At 35.7% G+C, this 22,389-nt stretch overlaps 2 protein-coding genes across 2 annotated transcripts; both read right to left on the bottom strand.

Moving 5' to 3' along the window:
• Positions 1 to 14,933: 14,933 nt before the first annotated feature.
• LOC140984799 (high mobility group B protein 13-like) lies at positions 14,934 to 17,336 on the bottom strand. Its single transcript, XM_073452424.1, has 9 exons — positions 16,855 to 17,336; positions 16,638 to 16,763; positions 16,263 to 16,537; positions 16,068 to 16,173; positions 15,921 to 15,986; positions 15,658 to 15,828; positions 15,485 to 15,576; positions 15,322 to 15,406; positions 14,934 to 15,197 (listed from the first exon to the last, which is right to left on the bottom strand). Exons 1-9 carry the CDS (start codon positions 17,275 to 17,277, stop codon positions 15,078 to 15,080), a joined length of 1,464 nt encoding a protein of 487 aa, XP_073308525.1. The 5' UTR covers positions 17,278 to 17,336; the 3' UTR covers positions 14,934 to 15,077.
• A 1,095-nt stretch (positions 17,337 to 18,431) lies between these two features.
• Positions 18,432 to 22,081, bottom strand: LOC140984286 (uncharacterized). Its single transcript, XM_073451576.1, has 3 exons — positions 21,985 to 22,081; positions 21,347 to 21,453; positions 18,432 to 20,695 (listed from the first exon to the last, which is right to left on the bottom strand). The coding sequence occupies exons 2-3, from the start codon at positions 21,438 to 21,440 to the stop codon at positions 18,732 to 18,734; spliced, it is 2,058 nt and encodes a 685-aa protein (XP_073307677.1). The 5' UTR covers positions 21,441 to 21,453; positions 21,985 to 22,081; the 3' UTR covers positions 18,432 to 18,731.
• Between the last annotated feature and the right edge of the window lie 308 nt (positions 22,082 to 22,389).

The following is a 22,389-nucleotide window of genomic DNA, read 5'->3' as shown; positions in this document are numbered from 1 at the left end:
ATATATTATTGTATGAGGGGTTGGAATATGAGGAAGAATTTGACTAGGGAAGGTAAAAGAGGTCGAGACTTGAGATGGGAAAGGTCGAAATGGTGAAGATAGATATACCATCTCCATCAATACCATTCTTTAATCAAATCGAAATTCAATTCAACGTGAGAAAAGTCTCGATAAATTTTTAATTTATTTTTTAAATACTTGATCAGATTATATAATTTTTTGAAAAACAAAATTTGCTAATTATATAACACTTTTACAGCAAAAGAATTGTCCTAAAATCCCCGAAAGCAGTCAACAAATATTAATATAATCAATGAAGTAAAAAAATCGGAAGGAATACGTTCTTTTACATTTCAAACCAATCGGGTTATACTTCTGGATTAATTTGCTTTAGATAAAAATTTGTTTGAGACGATATCATGGATCGTATTTTGTGAGACAGATCTCTTATTTATGTCATCCATGAAAAAATATTATTTTTTATGCTAAGAGTATTATTTTTTATTGTGAATATCGGTAATGTTGGGACGGGTATGCAGATATTATCTCCATCCCTGAACCCTCTTGAAAACAATAATAATAATAATATTATTAATATTATATTAATATTAATAATAATAGATAATGATAAGATCGGATACGGGGAATCCTCAAAACAGCTCCCAGCCAGGCCCATTGTTATTTTTGAAACAGAGATGGAGACGAGGATGAAGATTTGATCTCTGCGTTTGGATTCAGAGATTCCCGAATTTGAAAAAGCGAAGATTGGGACGAGGATGACAAACATGAAGAACGCAAATCAAAGGAATCGGAAAAATTCACATTTGTATGTATCAAAGATGTTGGAAAAAATTGATGCTTAATGAATGAAAATTAAGCAAATAAATCAATGTGTTTGATTTGGAAAATTCGAAACGAAGAACGAAATTTAATGAACGAATATTAAGTTCGGTGGTTCTGAATTAAACTCGAAACGAGTTCATCAAATGTTGAAAGAAATTCAATAGAGTAGTCGGAACATGTAAGGGACGAAAACCGAAAGAAAAAAAAAAGACGCATGAACAGTAGCCGGCGCGCACTTGCGCGCGGATGTGCGCGCAGGTGCGCGTGCCTGCCGAGAGCTCTCGGCACTCGGCAGCGTGCGCGCGCGCGCGCGTGCAGGCGCGAGCGGGTGCCTGCAGGTCTTCATGTCCCTTTGAATTTTCTGATGTTTTTTTTTCATTCCATTGGCATTGTTTGATGATTGTGGTCAGTTACAATGGCCAAATGACACCTTATGAATGAAAGATCATGTCTTTTCACATGAAAAACATTAAATGTTTGATTTATTGAAAATCAAAACACATACAAAAACATACACATCATTTGCATATCTCATTCTTCTTTTCTTCAACAAGAGAGAGTTCCATCCATTTCCTTGTGATAGAACTTGGATATTTGAGTGCTCACTATTCAAGAGTTGTAGTTGTATCTTGGGAGAAGATTGCCACAAAACTCAAGCATATTGTGAGGGCAAATTCTTCTTAAGGACAAAGTGTTCAACACTTGCCTCTACAAAGCCATTTTCATTGTTTTCTTCTTGTTTTCCTCTCACATTTGAATACCTCAAACAACAAAAGATTCACTCACTATGAACACTAATTAAGATTTATGAATTATGCATTACAAATTCTTTATATATTGTGATTTATGAAAGCTTTTGTCTCAACCGAATGGTTCCATATATTTGTAACTGACATATGTAATGTAACGTGGGTCGGTTAGAATGTATTCCACACCTAATCATGATATCACTAAGATGAAGTTGTGCCTCATTTTCGATAAATTATACCATAATCATCTCAAATTGTGCAAATTATACTTTCTGAAATACTTGTACAAAACTGGTGCAATTATTAAAAAAGTAGATATCCTGTCAGACGGTCTCACATATCCGTATTTGTGAGATAATCTCACTCGATCCATATTTAGAGTTAAAAGTAATACTTTCACTCGATCCATATTTAGAGTTAAAAGTAATACTTTTAACATAAAAATAATATATTGTAATGGATCGTGTCGTATAGAAGTTTAGTTTCACTAAATTGACCCGTAAAACGACTAAATTCTAAAGTAAATTTATAAACACAATTTGACAAGTCTTAATTATAATAATGTACGAATAAACAGCGACTTAACAAAATTTAATGCAATTACGGTACAAATATAACAATAATCAGTATGGATTTAATCAAATTTGAGTTTAGAAAAATGTATTTTAGATTATCAATCACAAATATTGGAGATCGTGCCCATAACCATTCTAATTGGTTAATATAAGTCGCGATTAATATATACATTCAAAATCATTAAATCATTCAAAATCATTAAATTACATAGTGAAATGATACAAAAAAGAAAATAACCAGTCAATTCTTCCGCACTTGCAAAACGCAGTACTTCGAGATTTGGTTTAATTACAAGTATGTTTCTCACCAAGTTTGCGCAGCAGCTCGTCCATCACACTTCTGAAAATACCGAAGAACACCATGATAGAACATTGTTGCTCTACTGGCTACAATCTTATGCTCATCGATAAATGTTTTCTATATTAGCTCTTTTTACATAAAAAAAAATCAAATATTATACAATCAATTCCATATATACAATGGTAGATCTTCAACTGTTTGCACACTTCCCTAATGCTCGTCAGAAATTAGACACACACAGTTTGCACCACAAACAACATGTCGGCCGAGATTCTCTAAGAACTATTTTCACGAGTCGGTTGTCTCTTCATCCACGATGGAGAAAGCTAGTTGTAGAACTTGATTGTTCACATTCAATGTGACAACGATCAACATTTTGTGCTTATATTGTGTATATATGTGTATCATCGACACTAATGATTTTGCGAGAGTGTTGAAACCTATCTATGCATATCTTGAAAGCCCAAAAACATAGTTCAATGTTTTTATCGCTTGGTTGTTTGATCTCAGATGGTTCTATTCCACAATTGTTCCCATATTATATTTGGATAGAGCACCCATATATTGTAGAAGTAATTGCACAAAGCTTTCCTGTGTACCATAAACAATCTCTATTGCACGTTGCAAATTTCACCGTGCTTTCATATACGAGATTGGGTATTCAAATTTATCTTTCACGTGCTCGATTATATAACTAATCTCGAATGCAAGATCACATCGTACAATACCCAACAGTGTATTTGCCACCATCTCATTGCGATGACCTATACCGATATTGGTAGAGATACATGTGTGTGGCCCATCATATTTTGTTACTTTCCTATAAACTGTCTTCGATTTCAAAGAAGCTCGAAGACCCCATCGACACCTGACAGTAGATGATGTGTTTTTGCACCATATTTTCCACATATTACTTGTGCTCTCAACAACAATATACTCCGACAATAGAATCAAGAAGCACCTCCCCAAATACTTTATCAAAAAATAATGACATCTCATACATGCCTGGCATAAATGGTGCATGTTTTATTTGTAAATTGGCACGAGGTGGTTCACGTGATGACGTCCCTCATCAGTAGAAGCACTTATATTCTCTTCTCTATCATCATTTATCTCTTCTTCTTCGTTATTCTACTCCTCTAAAGCTCGCCATATGACATCTTTGGTTTAGTATCACTGTTAATAGCATCATTGTTATTTTTGTCATCATCTAAAGAATGAGCCTTTACATCAACCACATAATCAATTGGATCTTAACCTGTTCCAACATTTTCGGCCTAATCAGCTATTGTATTCCGCCAACAGGTCAGATTCGGACGGGCCTGTAATATATCGATCCACGATCCATTTCTATGCTCAAAAGTTATATTGCTTAATCTTTCAGTGACCTGTGAAATATATGAGTCCTGCTCATTAAAACCCATGTACCTAGAAGTATCGGGTTTGTTTTGGGAATCAACTTCGACGACGTGTGGAATATACGATTCATGTTCATGCTCCCGAAATCAAGGTTCGTTGGCTTTATTTTTACGTACAAATGTAACATCTGCAAATTTTGGCCATGCATTATAAACTCTAAAACTTTTTCATCAAAAATGAATATTTATTTGAAAATTTGATAGTAAACTTCATTCGATCGATGCTTAACTTCGTACACACAACTTGAATAAGCTCCAACAAACTAATAGATTGTGATACTCGAATTAATCTCACATGTGGGATATTACATTCCACCGATCTCTTCCAAATAATAACGCCACCATCCAAATATAAGAGAACACCAATTTTATCCATGAAATAGATTGGAAAAATCAGAAATATAGAAAACGTTTTTAAATTTTTTGAGGAAAAAAAGATGAGACTGGAAAATGATCAATATAAATTTTTTAAATTGATATGAAATATGTGAAAGAACTGCGAATTTATAGCAAAGACTTATAAAATTTTTAAAATTTCCAGAATAAAAAATCCGAGAATCGTTCAAAGTTAAAACATGTAATTGCGGAAAGCTGATTTCCCCGAATTGTGTTGCACCGTATGATGAACTTTTGTTTTTTCCCCCTTAAATTCAATTCACATGTCTAAATAATTGCTCATTTATCGGACAAACCGTTGGACCTGCTTTATATGAAGCGTTAGTAAATGGACTTGCTTTATTTGAGAATGAACCTACTTTATTGGAAGAATTGTAGAGTGACTAGTGGGAGTCTGTTTCTTTTTGCCCCCGACAACAGTGTCTGGGGCCAATGACAGCGGATATTGCAAAAGTTGCAGCGTCCGCTTCTAGAATTGGCATTTTACAATATTTTTGTAAGATTCTTTATTTTACTGTATTTTTTATTTTTTTAAAATTAATTATGAAAAAACCCCAAACTTTTTACTTGAGGTTTTATAGACAATTTACCTTTAAAATAAATATTTTTATTGATAGATATTTTACACAAATAATATGCTCCATCTTTTAAATCGGTTTGGATCTTGTGTTGTGGTCTGTAGAGAATTTGCATATATTTAGTGTCAGTAGAAGAATTTTTGGTGGCAGACAAGATATTAAGCGGTAGGTAGCTTTGTTGAATAAAACAAAACTAGGTAGCTTTGTGTGCGTGGGTCTCCTAGCATATCCGGGACTCCTCCAAAGCTGCAAGAAAGGGGTCCTAGCATGACCCTTACCCTGACCCACGTCTAGCCCAGACCCCAGCCCAAGCCCTGGCCAACCCGTGAGCCCCCATGCAAAGAAATGAGCCACATGACTCAAGTGCAACCAAAAACAAACCCACGGCTCCTTCTCAAATGTCCTACGATTCCAGCTTTGTTTCTCTACAATTTTTATCATGTTTTGCCCATATTTCAATCATATTTTATCATGTATTGGCAGCGTGTCTGTTGGATTCAAAAACTTTTTCAAAACGAGCATAAAATCAACGTATTTTTGAAAATAAACATCCCACCGTAAAATATTCAAACACCTATTTTTTCATGCATAAACAATTAAATCATGCATATTATGATTTGTATGATGTTTAAAAGGGTTTAGTAACATGCCTTTGCATTTATAACGCTCGAATATACGATCTTTGGCGAAGGTGCGACGTGGGACGATCGGACGACGAAGAACACAAGCCTTCTTCCTTCCTCATATTTTCGAAAATCTGAAGAGTGTGTGTGTGTGTGTGTGTGTGTGACACAGCTGCTGATGTTGATGAATTGTGAGGTTTAGAAGACCTAGTACACTTATTTATAATTTAATTAACAAGTTAAATGAGCTTTGGTTTTGGGCTTGCAAGCTTAGAGGTAATTGGACCTTCTTTAAATAATTAAATTGAGCACAATAACACTTAATTAATTAAAACATAAAAGTTTATAAATTAGTTTCCATAAAATAATATTTTTGATATTTTAAAACTCCTTGTTTGTCCAAAACCGGCTTCTCGAAAAAAATCGAGCTCGACTCGTAAAATAATTCAAACTCCAACTTTTTTAGAAAAATTAAATCATTTTTAATCATATTAGGAAGCCTTGCCATTATTTAATGAAAAATAATTATTCTTGTCTTGGTCGTCCCCGGTCTTCTTTCCCCTGCCTATTATCGAATATTCGGGTAAAATCCTTAAGAGTGTGTGTATTATCTTTGAAAACACAGTAAACAGTTGTACATTATAAAATATTTTAGTGTAATTATTTTCATCTTACCCGTGGTTTTTACCCAATAATTTTTAGGAGTTTTCCACGTAAATCTTGATGTCCAATTTATTCTTTATTTTCATATGTATTATTTCAAGTTGCCGCATATGAGACCAACAAGTTGTATTAGAGTCTTGATTTAAAATTTCTTAAAATTCTGTGTATGCTCTGTGGTTGCAGCCTAGACTGATATTCCACATTAGAAAAGTTTTTTAAAGATTTTTTAATTAAGGCGAGATTATTTTGTCCAGTATACTAAATTGTTATAGACATAATGTTGGTAAGTACGAGATAACAAAGTTCAATAAAAGTAATTTTATGACGTGCAAAATAAAGATACAAGCAGTTTTAAGAAAGAGAAATGATTGACGGCTATTGGAGATAGACTGGTAGAAATGACGGAAGATGAAAAGTGGAATAATATGATTGATAATGTTGTTACCAATTTACACTTGACTATAAGAGACGAAGTACTGTCAAGTATTTCTGAAATAAAAATAACAAAAGTTATCTGAGATACTCTGACAAAGATATACGAGGTCAAGTCACTACACGACAAGATTTTCCTAAATAGAAGGTTTTATGCTCTTCGGATGGTGGAATCTTCATCGATGACCGACCATATCAAGACATAAATGCTATATTTGCCCAACTCACTTTTATGAGACATAAAATAGAGAAAAATGAACGTGCGAAACTTCTACTTCAAAGTCTACCAGATTCATATGATCAACTTATCATCAACTTAACCAACAATATTCTTATGGGCTCTCTGAAATTCGACAATGTCTTAACTGCGGTTCTCAGACAAGAAATTCAGCTCAAGAATAAGGAAGATAGATTGATAACTTCGAAGCAGACAAAGGCTTTATAGATAATAAGAGGAAGATTTATGGATCGTGACTCTAATGAGAGTCAAAGACGAGGTAGATCAAAGTCGAGAAGTAATAACGAAAATATTTAATGCTTTAAATATGGCAGTAAATGGCACTTCAAAAAAGAGTGTACAAGTATCGAGAAGAGTTCTCAAAGAAATGTGGTGAGTACTTCAGGTAGTGGTGAAATATTATTCAGCAAAGCAACAACAGTTACAGAAGGCAAACACAAATTTTTTGACATATGGGTTATGCATTCAGGAGCGACGTGTCATACGACGTCTTAGAGAGCATGGTTTTATCATTATGAACCAGTCTCGGGAGGATCTGTATTAATGGAAAATTGAAACGACCCTTGACGTCTACTTAATTTTTTTTTTTTGAAAACTAGCACTCGGCCTAAGCATACACAAAACAATTCGAAACCTAGTTATAAAATAGATCCGACCCAATGAATGAATCAATTGCAGTTAAAAAGGATCATAAATGTGTAAAACAAAAGCGTTCAGTATAATACTAAAATCTATCACACCTTCGAAATATTAAAATCATAAGCTGTTTGAAAAATAGTGTTTAAACATAATCCTCAAAGATTATATTTGCCGAAATAACGCAAGGTCATCGGTTTCTCGCGCTCCACCAACTCCGCCAGATCGGTCATCTGCACCTCACGTCTCCTCAAATCATGCTCACCTGCATCAGTCACACCTAGTGAGTCTAAAGACTCAACACACCTTAACCATAATAGCAAATTATTTATAGATAACATGCAATAATGAAAAGTACTGTAATTAACATAACTTTAATTATTTTTCATAAGCATAAACATATTCATTTCCCGTCAACATATACATATACATTTCTCTTTTATTGAATTCAGATCATGAATTGTGAATTTCGTATCAGCTGATTTTCGATTGATCAATCTTACGTATTACCATGGTACTAGTCGGCGGGGACATCAGCAACACTCTCGTCTGTCAACTGAGCATTGGCCTTGCATGTCATCGTGTCATTTCATATTCGTATTTGTATTAGCTACAATCAAATCACCCCTTCGAAACATTTTATCATATCCACCACTTATAAAAATTCATGCATATAACATTTTTTTCAAACCAAGCATGCAACGTATTCTTTAACATTTTACATAAAATTCCATAGTCATTCATAATAAACATTTTTAAACGTATAAAATCATTTATCAGGACACTACCAGGACCACTAACGTAATTCAGGTGCGAAATGACCTTTTTGCCCATGAAAAGGTAAATTTATCATTTTACCCCTGTGTCAAGCCCCGGGACGAGGTTGATCGACATAGGCGTTGCTCTCAAATTTACATTCGAAAACAACAAGCCTCAGAAGTACAGAATTTCAGAAACCAATCTTTTATTCATAATGCTGAATATTCATTGTCTGATACAACTCAAATAATAATGTTTTACAGCGGAAATGTAAAACCAGAAAATACAATGTCTGATCAGATGCAGCGGAATATAAAATATAAATCAGAACTGAGAACAACGATCTTCATCACCATCCCCAGAACTGGATCTGCTCCTCTTCTTCTAACATTTCTTCAGCATTCTTATCTGAGATGGGTTTGGTGGGTGAGTGATATGGTTGTCACTCAGTAAGCAGGGGAGGAAATAACTCCCAGTTTTCAAACACCATTTTTACAGAAACAGTAATACAATAATATCCAGAAAACTCTTATTTTCATAACAGGAATAAGAATTCAGAAATCGCAGGTTTCAGAACAGAAATCAGAATTAGTAAGCACTGAGCACGTTAGTGAATTTCATGGCTAAACTGATATCAGTCCCCTATATGTTCTCTCCTCTAAGGGATGAGGCCAGAAATCAGAAATCAGAATTCAGATATGTTCAAAATATATATTCCTACCATTAGTTCACTAGGGAGTTTCAGTGCTTAATAATCATATATCAGAAATCAAACATTCAGAAACTGTGCTTTAAAACAGAAATTATAAAACTGATTTCAAGATATTTATACATAAGCCCACTTACCGTAATTCGCTAAAGTTTCGGTTGAAGTCTACTGGAAATCTGGTTGCTCTCGCTACTGGATTTTACAGCTCAAACAAGGCACTCTCTTAACTCGAAAATTCAAGTAATAATCTTAAGATTTGTGTAACACCAATTCAGAGACTTGAGGGTGTTATTTATAGGTCAAAATCTGATTGTTAGCCTCCCTATTAATGACCATAATCTGACATTAACAGTCTTTATTCCATGTTAATGCTTCAGTTACAAGTCTAAGCTGAATCAGTAACTGTCTGCTGGAATTCTCTCTTCTGCTGCTGGATTCTGTCTGCTGGAAAATACTATCTTCTGAAATATTAGCTGCTGCTAGAATTGTTAGTTTCTGCTGGAATTTTTCATTGCTACTGAATATTGCTAGCTGTTGCTGCTGGAATTTTAGGTTCTCACACCCTGGGCCTTAGAACTTCGACCCGAATCCATCCAACCTTACCGAAACACCTTAAAACACAATTAAAATATTTTCTTAGGCATAAACCCAAGCCCATTGGCTAAGTTTCATAATTTGCTTTAAAAATCGAACCAGAGTCCCGATTTTAACCCGAATTAACTCGAAACTCAACCAAACATTCTCAAATTTTAACCATGGCTTAATAGTACCTAACCAGACTTTAAACAACCTAAACCAGGACACTTATGAACCCTTGAATATCGAAACGCCTTGCTGGAATATTCTGCACCAAGAAGCCGAACCCTAGCTGCACCCGTTGGCCCTAACCATCGACCGTAGACCAAAACAACCTGAACCAGACCAAACCAACCCCAACAGGGCAAGACCAAACCCCCTTGAACCGACCTAGCCCTAGCCTGCTAGCCTTTCCGTGCTGGTTCACCTGAAAGCACCCTCATGACCATCGCACGCCTCTACCCTTTCGATCCAAGCCACACGCTACAACCAGCCATCCATGGGCCATCTCGAGCCTCCATCCAGACCCACTAGGGTCTGAGCCATGGCTCAAATCGATCCCATGCATGCTGTCCCCTTTCTCTTATCCGATCGAACACAAAAAACTCCTCCAACGCTTGATCCGATCGGCCCTCCTCGCAACAACGCTTCCAGGTTTGATTTTAGCACTTAAGCATCTTCAAACCTGCTGTGAATTGAGTCTCTAAATACGAGAACCTGGTAGCCCCTTCATGCCATGCAAAAACGTGAGAAGCTCAAGGAAAAAAAACGAGATTTTTCCATGCATATTCCAACAAAAGTACAAAAACAGTAGATCTATCATATACAATGAAAGATCATACAAAATTTCATAATATGGTGTGAACGATGAGAAAACGAAGGTATAGGACGTGCTTTTGCATTTAAACGCTCGAAAATTTACACAAACGATACGAGAGACGAACACCGGAGGGACGGGATCACTATCCTTAAGGATTCTGTAGGACCGATCACTTGCCACTTTACCAAAAACTATAGCTAGTAGTAATGGTGCAACTCAAATCTTTTAAACCGCACATCAGCTCAAGCATCGCGGTTCGATCGTTTTACCAAGCAAGGACAATTATTGCACCCAACAATCTCTCTCCCAATAATTACACTCCTTGCAATCAATGGGAATCAAACCCGTGACCTTGGCTCTGATATAAATTGTAGGACCGAGTTCTTACCGCTTTACCAAAAGCTATAGTTGGTGGTAATGGTGGAACTCAAATCTTTTAAACCACACAGCAGCTCAAGCACCACGGTTCGATCGCTCTACCAAGCAAGGACAATTATTGCACCCAACAGATTCCCTTGGAAAACCATGGCAAAAATCTTACTAGAGGCGTGGGTGTGTGTGGTCGGGAGAGGGTCGGGAGAGGGGTGGGGGAGGGCTAGGGTTTGAGTGGAAAATAAAATTGAAGGAATGAAGAGATAATGGGCCTAAACTTTCAAATACTAAAAGGTAGTGGTCTTGGCCCAAAAACCTACTATAGCAGGCCCAACAAGCCTAATAACGCGTACGTAAAATATTTCGTTTTGATAAATTTTCAAAAACATTACCCGAACCCTCAAAAAATATTTAATTTTGCCAAAAATCAAATACCGGTTTAAAATATGACTCGACATGTAAAAATATCCTAAAATTCCTATTTTCGAAAATCATCACTTAATTACACATATATTAAATAATTAAAAATAATCATTTAATAAAAATATTTTTCCTTTATATTCCTAGGTCTCCGTTCCTTGATCGCGCATCGAAAAATGCTGAAAGCCCTATTAAAGCAATCAGATAAAACATCCTACTTATACACATAAACATGCCCTTAGACATACATTTAATGCAATTAAAATAATTTAATTAAGCATTTTATCTTTTCCCTAACTTTGCATGCGGTTGGATTACGTCATAGCATTTTGGAACTCACTATCAAGATAAAAATGTTTGATATCATCATTCGCACTATACAGAAGGTACGATATATTAAGGGATTGAAGAAAAATCTTTTGTCTTTGGGGCAATTGAATGATATCGGGTGAAAAACTCGTATCGAGAACGAGATCATGAAAATTTGTAAGGGTGCGCTTGTGGTTGTGAAGACGGAAAAATTTGCTGCAAATCTGTATGTACTTTTGGGAGAAACACACAAAGAGGCGGAACTAGCTTTTGCATCAAATGGTTCAGGAGAAGAATTAACAGTGTTATGGCATAAAAAGCTCGGACATATGTTAGAATGAGAGTTGAAAATTCTCTCAGAACGGAAGTTGCTGCTTACAAAAGTATCACTACCCTTTTGTGAGCATTGTGTTACCAGTAAACAACACATATTAATGTTTGATACTTCTAATGCCAAAAGCAAAAGCATATTGGAGCTGATTCATTCGTATGTTGGCGAGCACTGGTTGTATCCCTAGGAGCAGCGAGATAATTTGTCTCATTCATTGATGATTTCTCTAGGAGATGTTGAGTGTATCCAATCAAGAAGAAATCAGATGTTTTCAGGTTGAACTTGATTTTGAAAAGAAAAATCAAGTGTCTGAGAAATGATATTGGAGTAAAGTATATCGGTGATGAATTTGATGCATTTTGCCAACATGAAGGCATCAAAAGACAGTTCACGACGGCTTACACACATCAACAGAATGGGGCAGCTGAGTGGATGAACAGAACTTTGTTAGACAGAAAAAGAGCTATGTTGAGGACTGCGGGTCTAGGTAAGTCATTTTGGTAGCAGTCCCCAACAAAATGTGGACGACATATTTGTAGCAGGCCCCAACAAAGATCAGTCAAAGGATTGAAGCACAATTGGCTAGAGAATTTGATATAAAAGACTTGGGACTAGCAAACAATATTCTAGCGCAGCGCTTGGTTGGGCGGATTAGGTGTGATAGATTATTTTATCACATCTAATCCTGCGTTTGGTACGATTTTTATTTAACCAGCCCAATCCTTCCCATGAGTGATTAGGTGGTATTACGTGTGATAAAATAATACCTCATTCCTCCGTAGGATTATTATTCCCTCATTTATCCCTATTCTCTTTCCAATTTTACCCTTCTTCCTTCACCGCTATTGAACCACCTCGGCTGCCGGACCGCCGTCGCCGCTGCCGCCGGACATACGCCAGACCGCTCTGCCGGACCTTCGCTGGAACGCCATCGCCGCCGTCGGACCGCCGACTTACCGCCGTCGTCGGACCGACGCCGTCGCCGCCATGTCGGCTGCCGGATCCTTCGCCGGACCACCGCCGGACTGCCGGACCGCCGCCGCCGGAGTGGAAGAAGGAAAAAAAAGAGGAAGGGCGATTTTGTCCTTTCATCAAAAATTTCAAAATTATCCTACACTTAAAAATCTTACCAAACATACTACCATATATTACATATCTACGACAATCATTTTCTTTATCATTTACATACTAATCATTAGTTTATTTTATCCTGCAACCAAACGCAGCCTAGGGATGCAATTTCACTGAGATAGAAGTAACAGAAAGATTTGGTTTTTCCAGGAAAAATAATTGAAGAAAATCTTGCAACGCTTCAACATGCAAGATAGTAAGCCAATATTTACTCATCTTCCTATTAACTTCAAGTTATCTACCGAGATGTATTCTAACAGTGAAGCAGAAAGAATGAAGATGTCTCGAGTACCATATGCATCAACAGTGGGAAGTTTGATGTTCACCATGATCTATACAAGACTGAACATTGCTTAAGCAGTGAGAGCAGTTATTCGGTATATGGCGAATCATGGACAAGAGTATTGGAGTACTATTAAGAGGATCTTTAGATACTTTAAGGGTACCTCAAATGTTGCATTATGTTATGGAGAATCAGGTTTTACACTCAGGGACTATGTCGATTCAAATTATGCAGGTGATCATGATAAGAGAAAATATAATACCGATTATTTTTTTACACTTGCAGGAAATATAATACTGGTTATTTATTTGTAGTCCCTCACAAATTACTTTTGCTCTCAACAACACCATACTCAGACAATAGAATCAAGAAGCTCATCCTCAAATACTTTATCAAAAAATGATGGCATCTCAGACATGCTTGGCATAAATTGTGCATGTTTTATATGTAAATTGGCACAAGGTATTTCACGTGATGATGTCCCCTCATCAGCAAAAGCACGCGTATTCTTTTCTCTATCATAATTTATCTCTTCTTTTTCATTATTCTACTCCTTTGAAGCTCTCCATATGACATCTCTGGTTCAGTATCACTCCTAAAAGCATCATTATTATTTTTGCCATAATCTAAAGTACGAGTCTCCACATCAACCACGTGATCAATTGGATCCCAACCTGTTCTAACATTTTCGGCCCAATCAACTGTTGTATTCTACCAACATGTGAGATTTGATATCCATCCCACGATCCATTTCTATGCTCCAAAGTTATATTGCTTAATCTTTTCAGTGACCTGTGAAATATATGAGTCCGGTTCATTAAAACCCATGTACCTAGATGTATCGGGTTTGTTTTGGAAATCAACTTCGGCGACGTGTGGAATATGCGATTCATGTTCATGCCCCCGAAATCAAGGTTCGTTGGCTCTATTTTTACATACAATGTAACATCTGCAAATTTTGGCCCTGTATTATAAACTCTAAAACTTTTTCATCAACAATGAATATTTAGTTGACAATTTGATAGTAAACTTCATTGGATCGATGTTTAAATTCGTATACACAAATTGAATCAGCTCCAACAAACTAATAGATTGTGATACTCGAATCGATCTTACATGTGAGATACTCCATTCCATCGATCTGTTCCAAATAATAACACCACCATCCGAATAACGTGTTTAAATTTTTTGAGAGAAAAGAAGATGAAATTGGAAAAGATCAATATGAAAATTTTAAACTGATATGAAATGTGTGAAAGAACTACGAATTTATAGCAAAGACCTATAATTTTTTTAACATTTTCCGAATAAAAAATCCGAGAATCGTTCAAAGTTAAAGTTTGTAATTGCGGAAAGTTGATTTCCCGGAATTGTGTTGCGCCGTATGATGAAACTTTTGTTTTGTTTTTCCTTAAATTCAATTCATGTGTCTTAATAATTGCTCATTTACCGGACAAACCGTTGGACCAGCTTTATACGACGCGTTAGTAAATGACTTGTTTTTATCGGAAAATGAACCTGCTTTAGGAACACTAGGGCAAACAACAAGGAACATTGCAAAGCAAAAGTTGTAGCATCCGCTTCTAGCACTGGCGTTTTTACGGTATTTTTTGTAATATTTTTTTATTTTAGAAAAAAACCTAACTACTTTGTACTACTTTGTACTTGAGGTTTTATAGACAATTTATCTTTAAAATAAATATTTTTAATGATGGATATTTTACGTCTGCTCTATCTTATAAAATCGATTTGGATCTTGTGTTATGGACCGTAGAGAATTTGCATATATTTAGATGCACGTCTAATGAAAAAGTTAGCGTCTAATACAACCGAGAAAAAAAATAAGCATAATCAATCTAGTGATCTAAGATGTTCAATACAACCAAGTTGAACATCAAACACTTATTTTCTGAATCTAATTGGTTTGGGTTTCGGCTTCCAATTTCTGGTTGTATTCTACCATTTCTTTCTTGTATACTTCCATGGCTTCTCCAGCTTTATGGTTCCAGATTTGCTTCTCATCCTCATTCATATCCTATACTCAAAACCAAATTCAAGATTAATCCATACATACTATAATTCTTGTTCTTCGAAGCCCAACGTCTTCGTTATAATGGCTGACACGAAAAATTCAAAGGGGATTTTGCACATTAGAGTACCTTCCATTTGACAGAGATGAGAGCAATGAGAGTGGACTTGTTGATTCCAGGCCGCTCTTCAGCCAATTTCTTCATGGCCTCATTCCTGCAAATGAATGTAAATTTAATAATCAAGGTTTTGTTTTTGCATCTCCTCCGTGACTCGAATATGAATCCAACTGACCTGAAGAGTAGGAATGAAGATGCGGGCTTCCTTGGTTTGTTAGGATCAGCATTCTTTTCACCCTTTTCTTTCTGGCATTTGGCCTTCGATTTCTGTGTATATTCGAAAAAAGAATGGCTTTTATTCTTTGGAAATCCAATAAAAAAATAGGAAATGTTTGGAAGTTGGATAACCTTAATCAGATTCTCTGTTTTCTCTTTCTTTTTTAGCAGCTGCATCGCTTCTTGCTTCTGAAGCTTCATTAGTTCGTCCTCTTGCTTTCTAAGATTTTCAGATTCTTCATCTTTCTTCTGCTTGTATGATTCCATTTCTTGCATGTACTGTTCCTTGTTTTTCATTGCCATCTGACAATTAAAGCCATCATCAGAAATCAAAATCCCAGAAAGAATTTAATTTGATTTTTATTAACGATGGGAGTTCATCCATCAAATTTTACCAGTTCATATGGTGCCTTTTGTTCCTCTTTCATATTCTTCCATTCCTCCCCAGTAATTCTCGCAACCTTAAAAGAAGACAAGGGTTGTGAAAATCAAGCAATCTAAGAGATTACAAAGGTGAATGCAAATTTTTTTGTCATTCTTACATCCAAAACATTTTTGTTCTCTTTTAACAAAGCTTCGCGACGCGCATTGGAGAAAATGAAATATGCTGACAACGGTTTTTTTGGTTTCAGAGGATCTCTCTCCTTCCTGTCGAAACAAAAAAATCTGAATTATCAGGAAAAAAAACCACCACCATAGAACCAGGAAAAAAAATCAAGAAAATCTTGAAAATTTACTTTGATTTCTTCTTGTTTTCTTCCTCTGTTTCCTGTTTGAACTCGAGATATTGTTCAAGCAACTCCATAGCTGCTTTCTGTTTCTGTTCGTCCTCCAAGAGCTTCATTGCCTCGTGTTGGCGCTTCTCATTTCCCATGATTTTTAAGTAAATTTCTTTCTCAGCTTGGTAAGTTTCTTCATAAGGCCTCTTTTCTTCTTCAGTTATTGTCTTCCATTGTGTCCCTAAGAGATTCGACATAGTTTTGAAATCTGCATCTGGATTAGCTTTCTTTACCTGAAAGAAGCACAACCCCGAGAAAATTCATAAACAAGTTACAATTGAAAACAAAAATTATGCATTTCTGATCAAATCTTGTTCTTGTCATCACATTTACCTCATTCCACTGGTCTTTGCACCAAAGTACATACGGAGGAGACGGCTTCTTCTTCGCCCGATCCACCTTCTTTTTGTCTTTGTTTTCTTGATTTTCACCTTTGAGCGAAATCCCGATCGGGAATGCCTGTGAAATGAAAGACGAATCAAATTTTTTTTATTTAAGAAAATAAAAACAGTAACTTTCTTGATCAACCGATATTTCAAGAAAAACAAACCATGGTGGGCTTAAACTCCTTGATCTTCTGCAACTTCTTGATTTCCATTTTCAATTTCTCCTGCTCCTGATCCTTCTGCTTCAGAGACTCCTCCCTAGCCTTCAGCATTTCCTCCGTCTGCTCCTTCTCGATCTTCAATTTCTCAAGATTTTCCTGCATTTCTCGCAATTCTCTCTCGAAACAAGACTCTTCGGACGACTGTTTCTGCTTCGCCTTAGGATCCCCTTTCCTTGTTTCCTTCTGGGAGAAACTCCTTCCATTCTCTTTCCCGACAGAACTTTCCGGGGGTGGAGCCGCAGCCGGAACAATGTTTATGCTCTCATTTAATGATGTGTTTTTTTGCTTAAGTGCTTTCCTAGACCTCCCTTTCTTTGGAAGTGCAGGTTCGGCGGCGACCAGCATTTGAGCAGTAGCAGCTGCCATTGTTGGACTTGAGAGTGTAACAGTAAAAATGAAAGTGATTCACTCAGAGGAGCGACGAGAAATTTAATATACTAGGATCTGGTGGGATACGGACAAACGGTCGGATTTTATTTCAAATTTGAATTTATCGTTACAATTTGGATGAGATTGTAAGGAAATGACCGTTGCGTTGCGACTAAAAGCTTAATAATGAGTTGCATAGTAATAGTAATATTTATATATAAGTACGAGTAAAAGACGCACATGTATTTTATTTGTTATTATTATTTTTAATTTGATCAAATAATATTAAAAAATTAACACGAAATTATTTTTAATTTAGAATAGTTGTTCAATTTAAAAGGGAAGTTTTGTTTTGATTTTTTTTCTATGTAAAATATGAAGTGATTTCGGGAGGTTTTTTTAGTAGGGTAAGAAGGATAATTATGGAATTAAATATTTTGGTGTCCTTTAAGATAGTTACTCTAAGGGTCTCACACTAATAATATAGTACTAGTTACTATGCACACGCGATGCTTGTGTGTACATTCTTTTTTATTATTATCGATGGACTAAAGTAAAATTTGACAAATTATGGAAGGACTAAATTGATATTTGAATTGTTGAAATAAAAATAAAAGTATGTGTTGAATTTAAAACAAAAAAATAAAAAACAAAAGTGTAATATTAATATCATATAAGGGTAAAATTGGAAAAAAAAATTGGTGTCCTCTTTAGGTAGTTATTATTATGTCCTCACACTTAATATAATAACTAGTCACTATGCACACGCGATGCGTGTGTATAAATTTTTTTATTATTATCGATGGACTAAAGTGAAATTTGACAAATTATGGAGGGACTAAATTGATATTTGAATTGTTGAAANTTGTTTTTTTAAGGATACAAGTTTTTAAGATTTGACGTTCTTGATATACTTTGTACTAATAAAGGTGCACTCAATCAAATCAAGCACTAAAGACACCTTACTCGAGCTCGAGCATGGTCGAGTAAAGTTTTTTTTTAGGTTAGTTGTTTGAGCTCGACTTGAATTCGATGATCAAAACCAAGCTCGAATCGAACTTTGAGCTAGATATCCACAAATTACTCTAGTTCTCTGTGTATCAAAAAAATTTACTCCTGATATAGCCTAAAAACTGGAAAGACTTTGAATAACAATATGGCCAATGGACTTAATTTAGGAAGACCTGCTGTATCCCAAAACTAAATAACCAATGAACTCATATATTGCTAGCACATAAAAATAACAACTTTACCGAAAATTGAATACATAGACAACAATCATAAACAAAGACAATGCAGACTCAAGAATGCGGTATCCGATTTTCCCTATTCAAGATACCTTGCTCACTCGATACTGCGGTACCTACAAAGAATGACAGAAGAATTCTTGATGACTAACTAATACTCAATTCAATAACTAAAAGTCTCACAAATTCTTGCCAAAAATCCCATCAAGTTGCCCTCCTTGATCTTGAATTCACTTCAGACAGCATTTTCTTGTAATAATCAGATCGGCTGCGGTGATAATCAATCCAAACACAAAGCTGCCTTATCGCCTCCCTCTTCTCTTCCTCAAGTCCCACCATTCCCTCCTCTTTTTCTTTGATCATCTTCTCCAATTCCCTTATCTTGTTCTCCGATTTCCACACCTTTTCTCTGAACATAAGTATCTCAGATTCCTTCTCGTCGAGCTGTGCTAACAAGCAATCAAGATCGTCTTTTACATTTTTCAAAGCTTTGTTCTTCCTCATAGCCCAATCTTTCGAAAACTTCAGCTCGCATGAGGCTTTCGATATCCGGTTCAGGAAGTTACCAGTGCATTCCTCGAATCTCAGTGCCACCGAGTCTAACATAGTTAGGACATCATCGGCATGTAAAGATATGTCCTTAACGAGTCTCAGTCCTAGCTCGGTTTTATTGACCCTTTCTTTGAGGAACTTGTTTTCTTGAGCTGTTCTTTGGTAGCACTCTTTGTTCTCGACGTGTATCTGTTCCGCTACCCTTATCCTCCTGCTCAAGATTCTGTATTTGTCCTCAAATTGTTTTCTGAACTCTTCTGCCATTTCTTCCATCTTCCTTTCGATGAGCTGGTTGCTCGATTTTGGGTCGTTGAACTTGATTTGGGCGTTTTTGCCTTCATTCTTCAATGTGTTTATCATATCCTCCAATTCCAATGTCGCTTGTTTTTTCTTTTCAATATCATCTTCGAGTCGTTTCTTATCGTTTTTCAAGGCCTCCAACTCCATCTCCAAACCGGATTTCTCATCTTCTAAGGACTGAAATTTCCCTTCAAGATTCTTGTTGTGATCTGTCAAAAATGCAATCTGAGCTGACATTTCATCTTGGCAAATATGAAACTCATTTTCTTGGGCTAAGAGCTCGTTTTCGCTCTTCGTTAGATCTGTTTGAAGTTCAGAAATCTTTGCATTCAACTCTTGTTTTTCCAACACAGATTCATACATTTCTTGATTCATTTTCAATATCTGCTCTTCCAATTCACCTTTCTTAACGTTTAAAGAGTCGATCTCGAGCTCTAAACCTTGAATATTAACCGTAGAACTTCCTGTTTTTTCCTCCAATTGGTTATTGAATTTCATCTCTAACACACTTTTCTCAGTTTTCACACACACCACTTCTTTCTTCAGGGATTCAACTTGCTCCAACAGACTTCCCTTGGATCGATCCTGTTCTTCCACCAATTCACCTTTCTCAGTCTGCAGAATAGCTCTATGTCCCTCAAGCTCTCCAATTCTTGCCAGATAACTAATCTCACTTTCTTTGAACATATGCTCAAGCCTTGAGACTTCATTCTCCATTTTAGAAACCGCTTTCTCCTTCAACTCAACTTGATCTTCCGTCTCTCTCAATTTCCGGACAAGGGATCCATTTTCAACCTTCAACCTTGAGACCTCTCCCTCCAAATCCCTCATTTTCAACACCATCTGCTTCGTGTAAACCTCTTCCTGCTCATCTCCAACGTTCAAATCCTTGGCTACATTTTCATATTCTTCAAACTCTGACATCTTCTTCACTTCACTAGTAGATGTCAGTTTATCCTTCAAGATTGTAGTGTATTCCGAATCCGGGGTCACAAATTCCCTGCTCCCTCCCACAGTGCTATTGCAAACTTTTTCATCATTCTTGAGATTCAATTCCTCTGGAGTATAGAATGTGTCGGAATCAGAGACAGAAGAAGAGGACGACGAAGAAGATTCATCATCATCATCTCGTGCACTGAGTTTTTTCTTCACTTCTCCTCTCAAATCTTCATAAAGGGAGTAAAGGGATTCATATTGCTTGTGGAAATCTTGAATGAGTTGTGTTGCTTCTGACTTTTTCCTCATCTTTGCTTCTTTGTTGCCATTGCCTATACTTTTAGTTAGCTTCAAAAGCCTCTCCACTGTATTCTCAATCTCTGCAGCAAAGAAGAAAAACCAACTTCTTAACTTCTTAATATCTTCCTGTTCTTGAATTCTGATTTTTTTTTAAAAAAAAAATGGATTTTTTAAATAAAGTTAAATAATTTTTTTTAATGAAATAGAGTTCAAATATTTAAAAATACGGAAATCACATCCTCCTCCTAAATTTCAAGTCAACTCGGGCCGAGTTGCCATTTACCGGCTCATCCTGCAAAATGACATTCATATTTGCCAAAAAAATAAATAAATAAATAAACAGTCGAATGCATCAGACAAAATTTTAAAACTTAAGACCATGTTTTAAAATTAAATTTGCACGAGGTTATATACCGAATTCCCCGAAGATCATCGATGAAATGAAGGAAAAACCCATGGTACAACGTTTAGGATAACGTCTAAAATTTCGAGTCGACTAGGGCCGATAACCATTCAAGGCTCATCACAGAATGCTTCAAAATGAGCAACTTACTGCGTATAAGTTGCCATAAATAGTAGCCATGTTAAGGATAAAGTTGTGCTGGTAAACGACCCTTAAACGACACTCGTTTTGGCCTTAAATAGGCGCAATCTCATATTCTCCAATCAAACTGTAACGATTGATTCATTGTCGTAATTATAACTTGGTGTAGTTGGATGATATTAATTACCTGTTTTCTCCCATTTTAGCCGATCTTCTTTCTCTGCATCCATGTGACTCACTAAAGACTTCGTCGACCCTTTCCAACGATGATGCTTCGTCATTTCCGGTAACCTTCTGTCGAATTAAAGGATTTCTAAGGAGATAACTCAATTTTTGTATGAATTTCTTCGACTAATTCCATATTCACAGATCAGACATATGAATCATATGATTAAATGTATTAACATGATCTTCATTTTTTTTGCCCGAGGAAGACATGCATGATATTCATTGTCGATGCATTGATCAGTGATAACATGCATGCATGTTCGTGGCACATACACAATAACACACACACAATACACACACACACACACACACACACACATGCAGATGCCTGTTAAATAAGCTCTGTGTTCCAAGATCTTGATTGATCTATAATGAAATATATCAACTTCGTTAAAACTTTTCCTGGGACAAGAATCCACATAAAAATAAATCAATCTACATTTTTTTAAATTAATACAATAAAATCTAAAGAAAAACAAAAATATTTTTTTCCCATTATACATTCTCAGATGATCATATTGAATTTAATTTTTTAAAATTTGTTTTGATTAATCTACGTTTTGATAGATACAAGAAAATCTAAAACAAAAAAATTACCTGAAATTCTTTGGTAGCGAAGGAGAAGTGAAGAATGCGGATTTGAATTTACAGACAGGATTTATTTTTTTTTTTTTGGAAAAAAAAAGATGAGAGACATTAATAGACGAACGTATATTTTAATACAAATTATTATTACTATTATTGATAAATAATAATACGTGAAAATGCAAATATCCTAAGATTAGCACCCAAGAAAACTCCCATGTTTTTCGATAGTCAGAATCAGACCCACGTGTTTCGTACGTGTGCAAAAATATTATACAATATAATTCCTAATTAACCTTTAAAATTAAAATGAAAAAGATGAAATTTGTAAGAGGAAAATTACACTTCAATAAAATTAAAATTTTTTTTAGTTGGACAAGATTTGTTGGAATGCATATTTGTATACCAATATTTTAA

The sequence above is a fragment of the Primulina huaijiensis genome, chromosome 9, assembly GCF_012295235.1.
Source record: "Primulina huaijiensis isolate GDHJ02 chromosome 9, ASM1229523v2, whole genome shotgun sequence".
Lineage (NCBI taxonomy): Eukaryota > Viridiplantae > Streptophyta > Magnoliopsida > Lamiales > Gesneriaceae > Primulina > Primulina huaijiensis.
The sequence above is the reverse complement of the archived record's forward strand: the minus strand, read 5'-3'. Positions and strand labels throughout refer to the sequence as shown.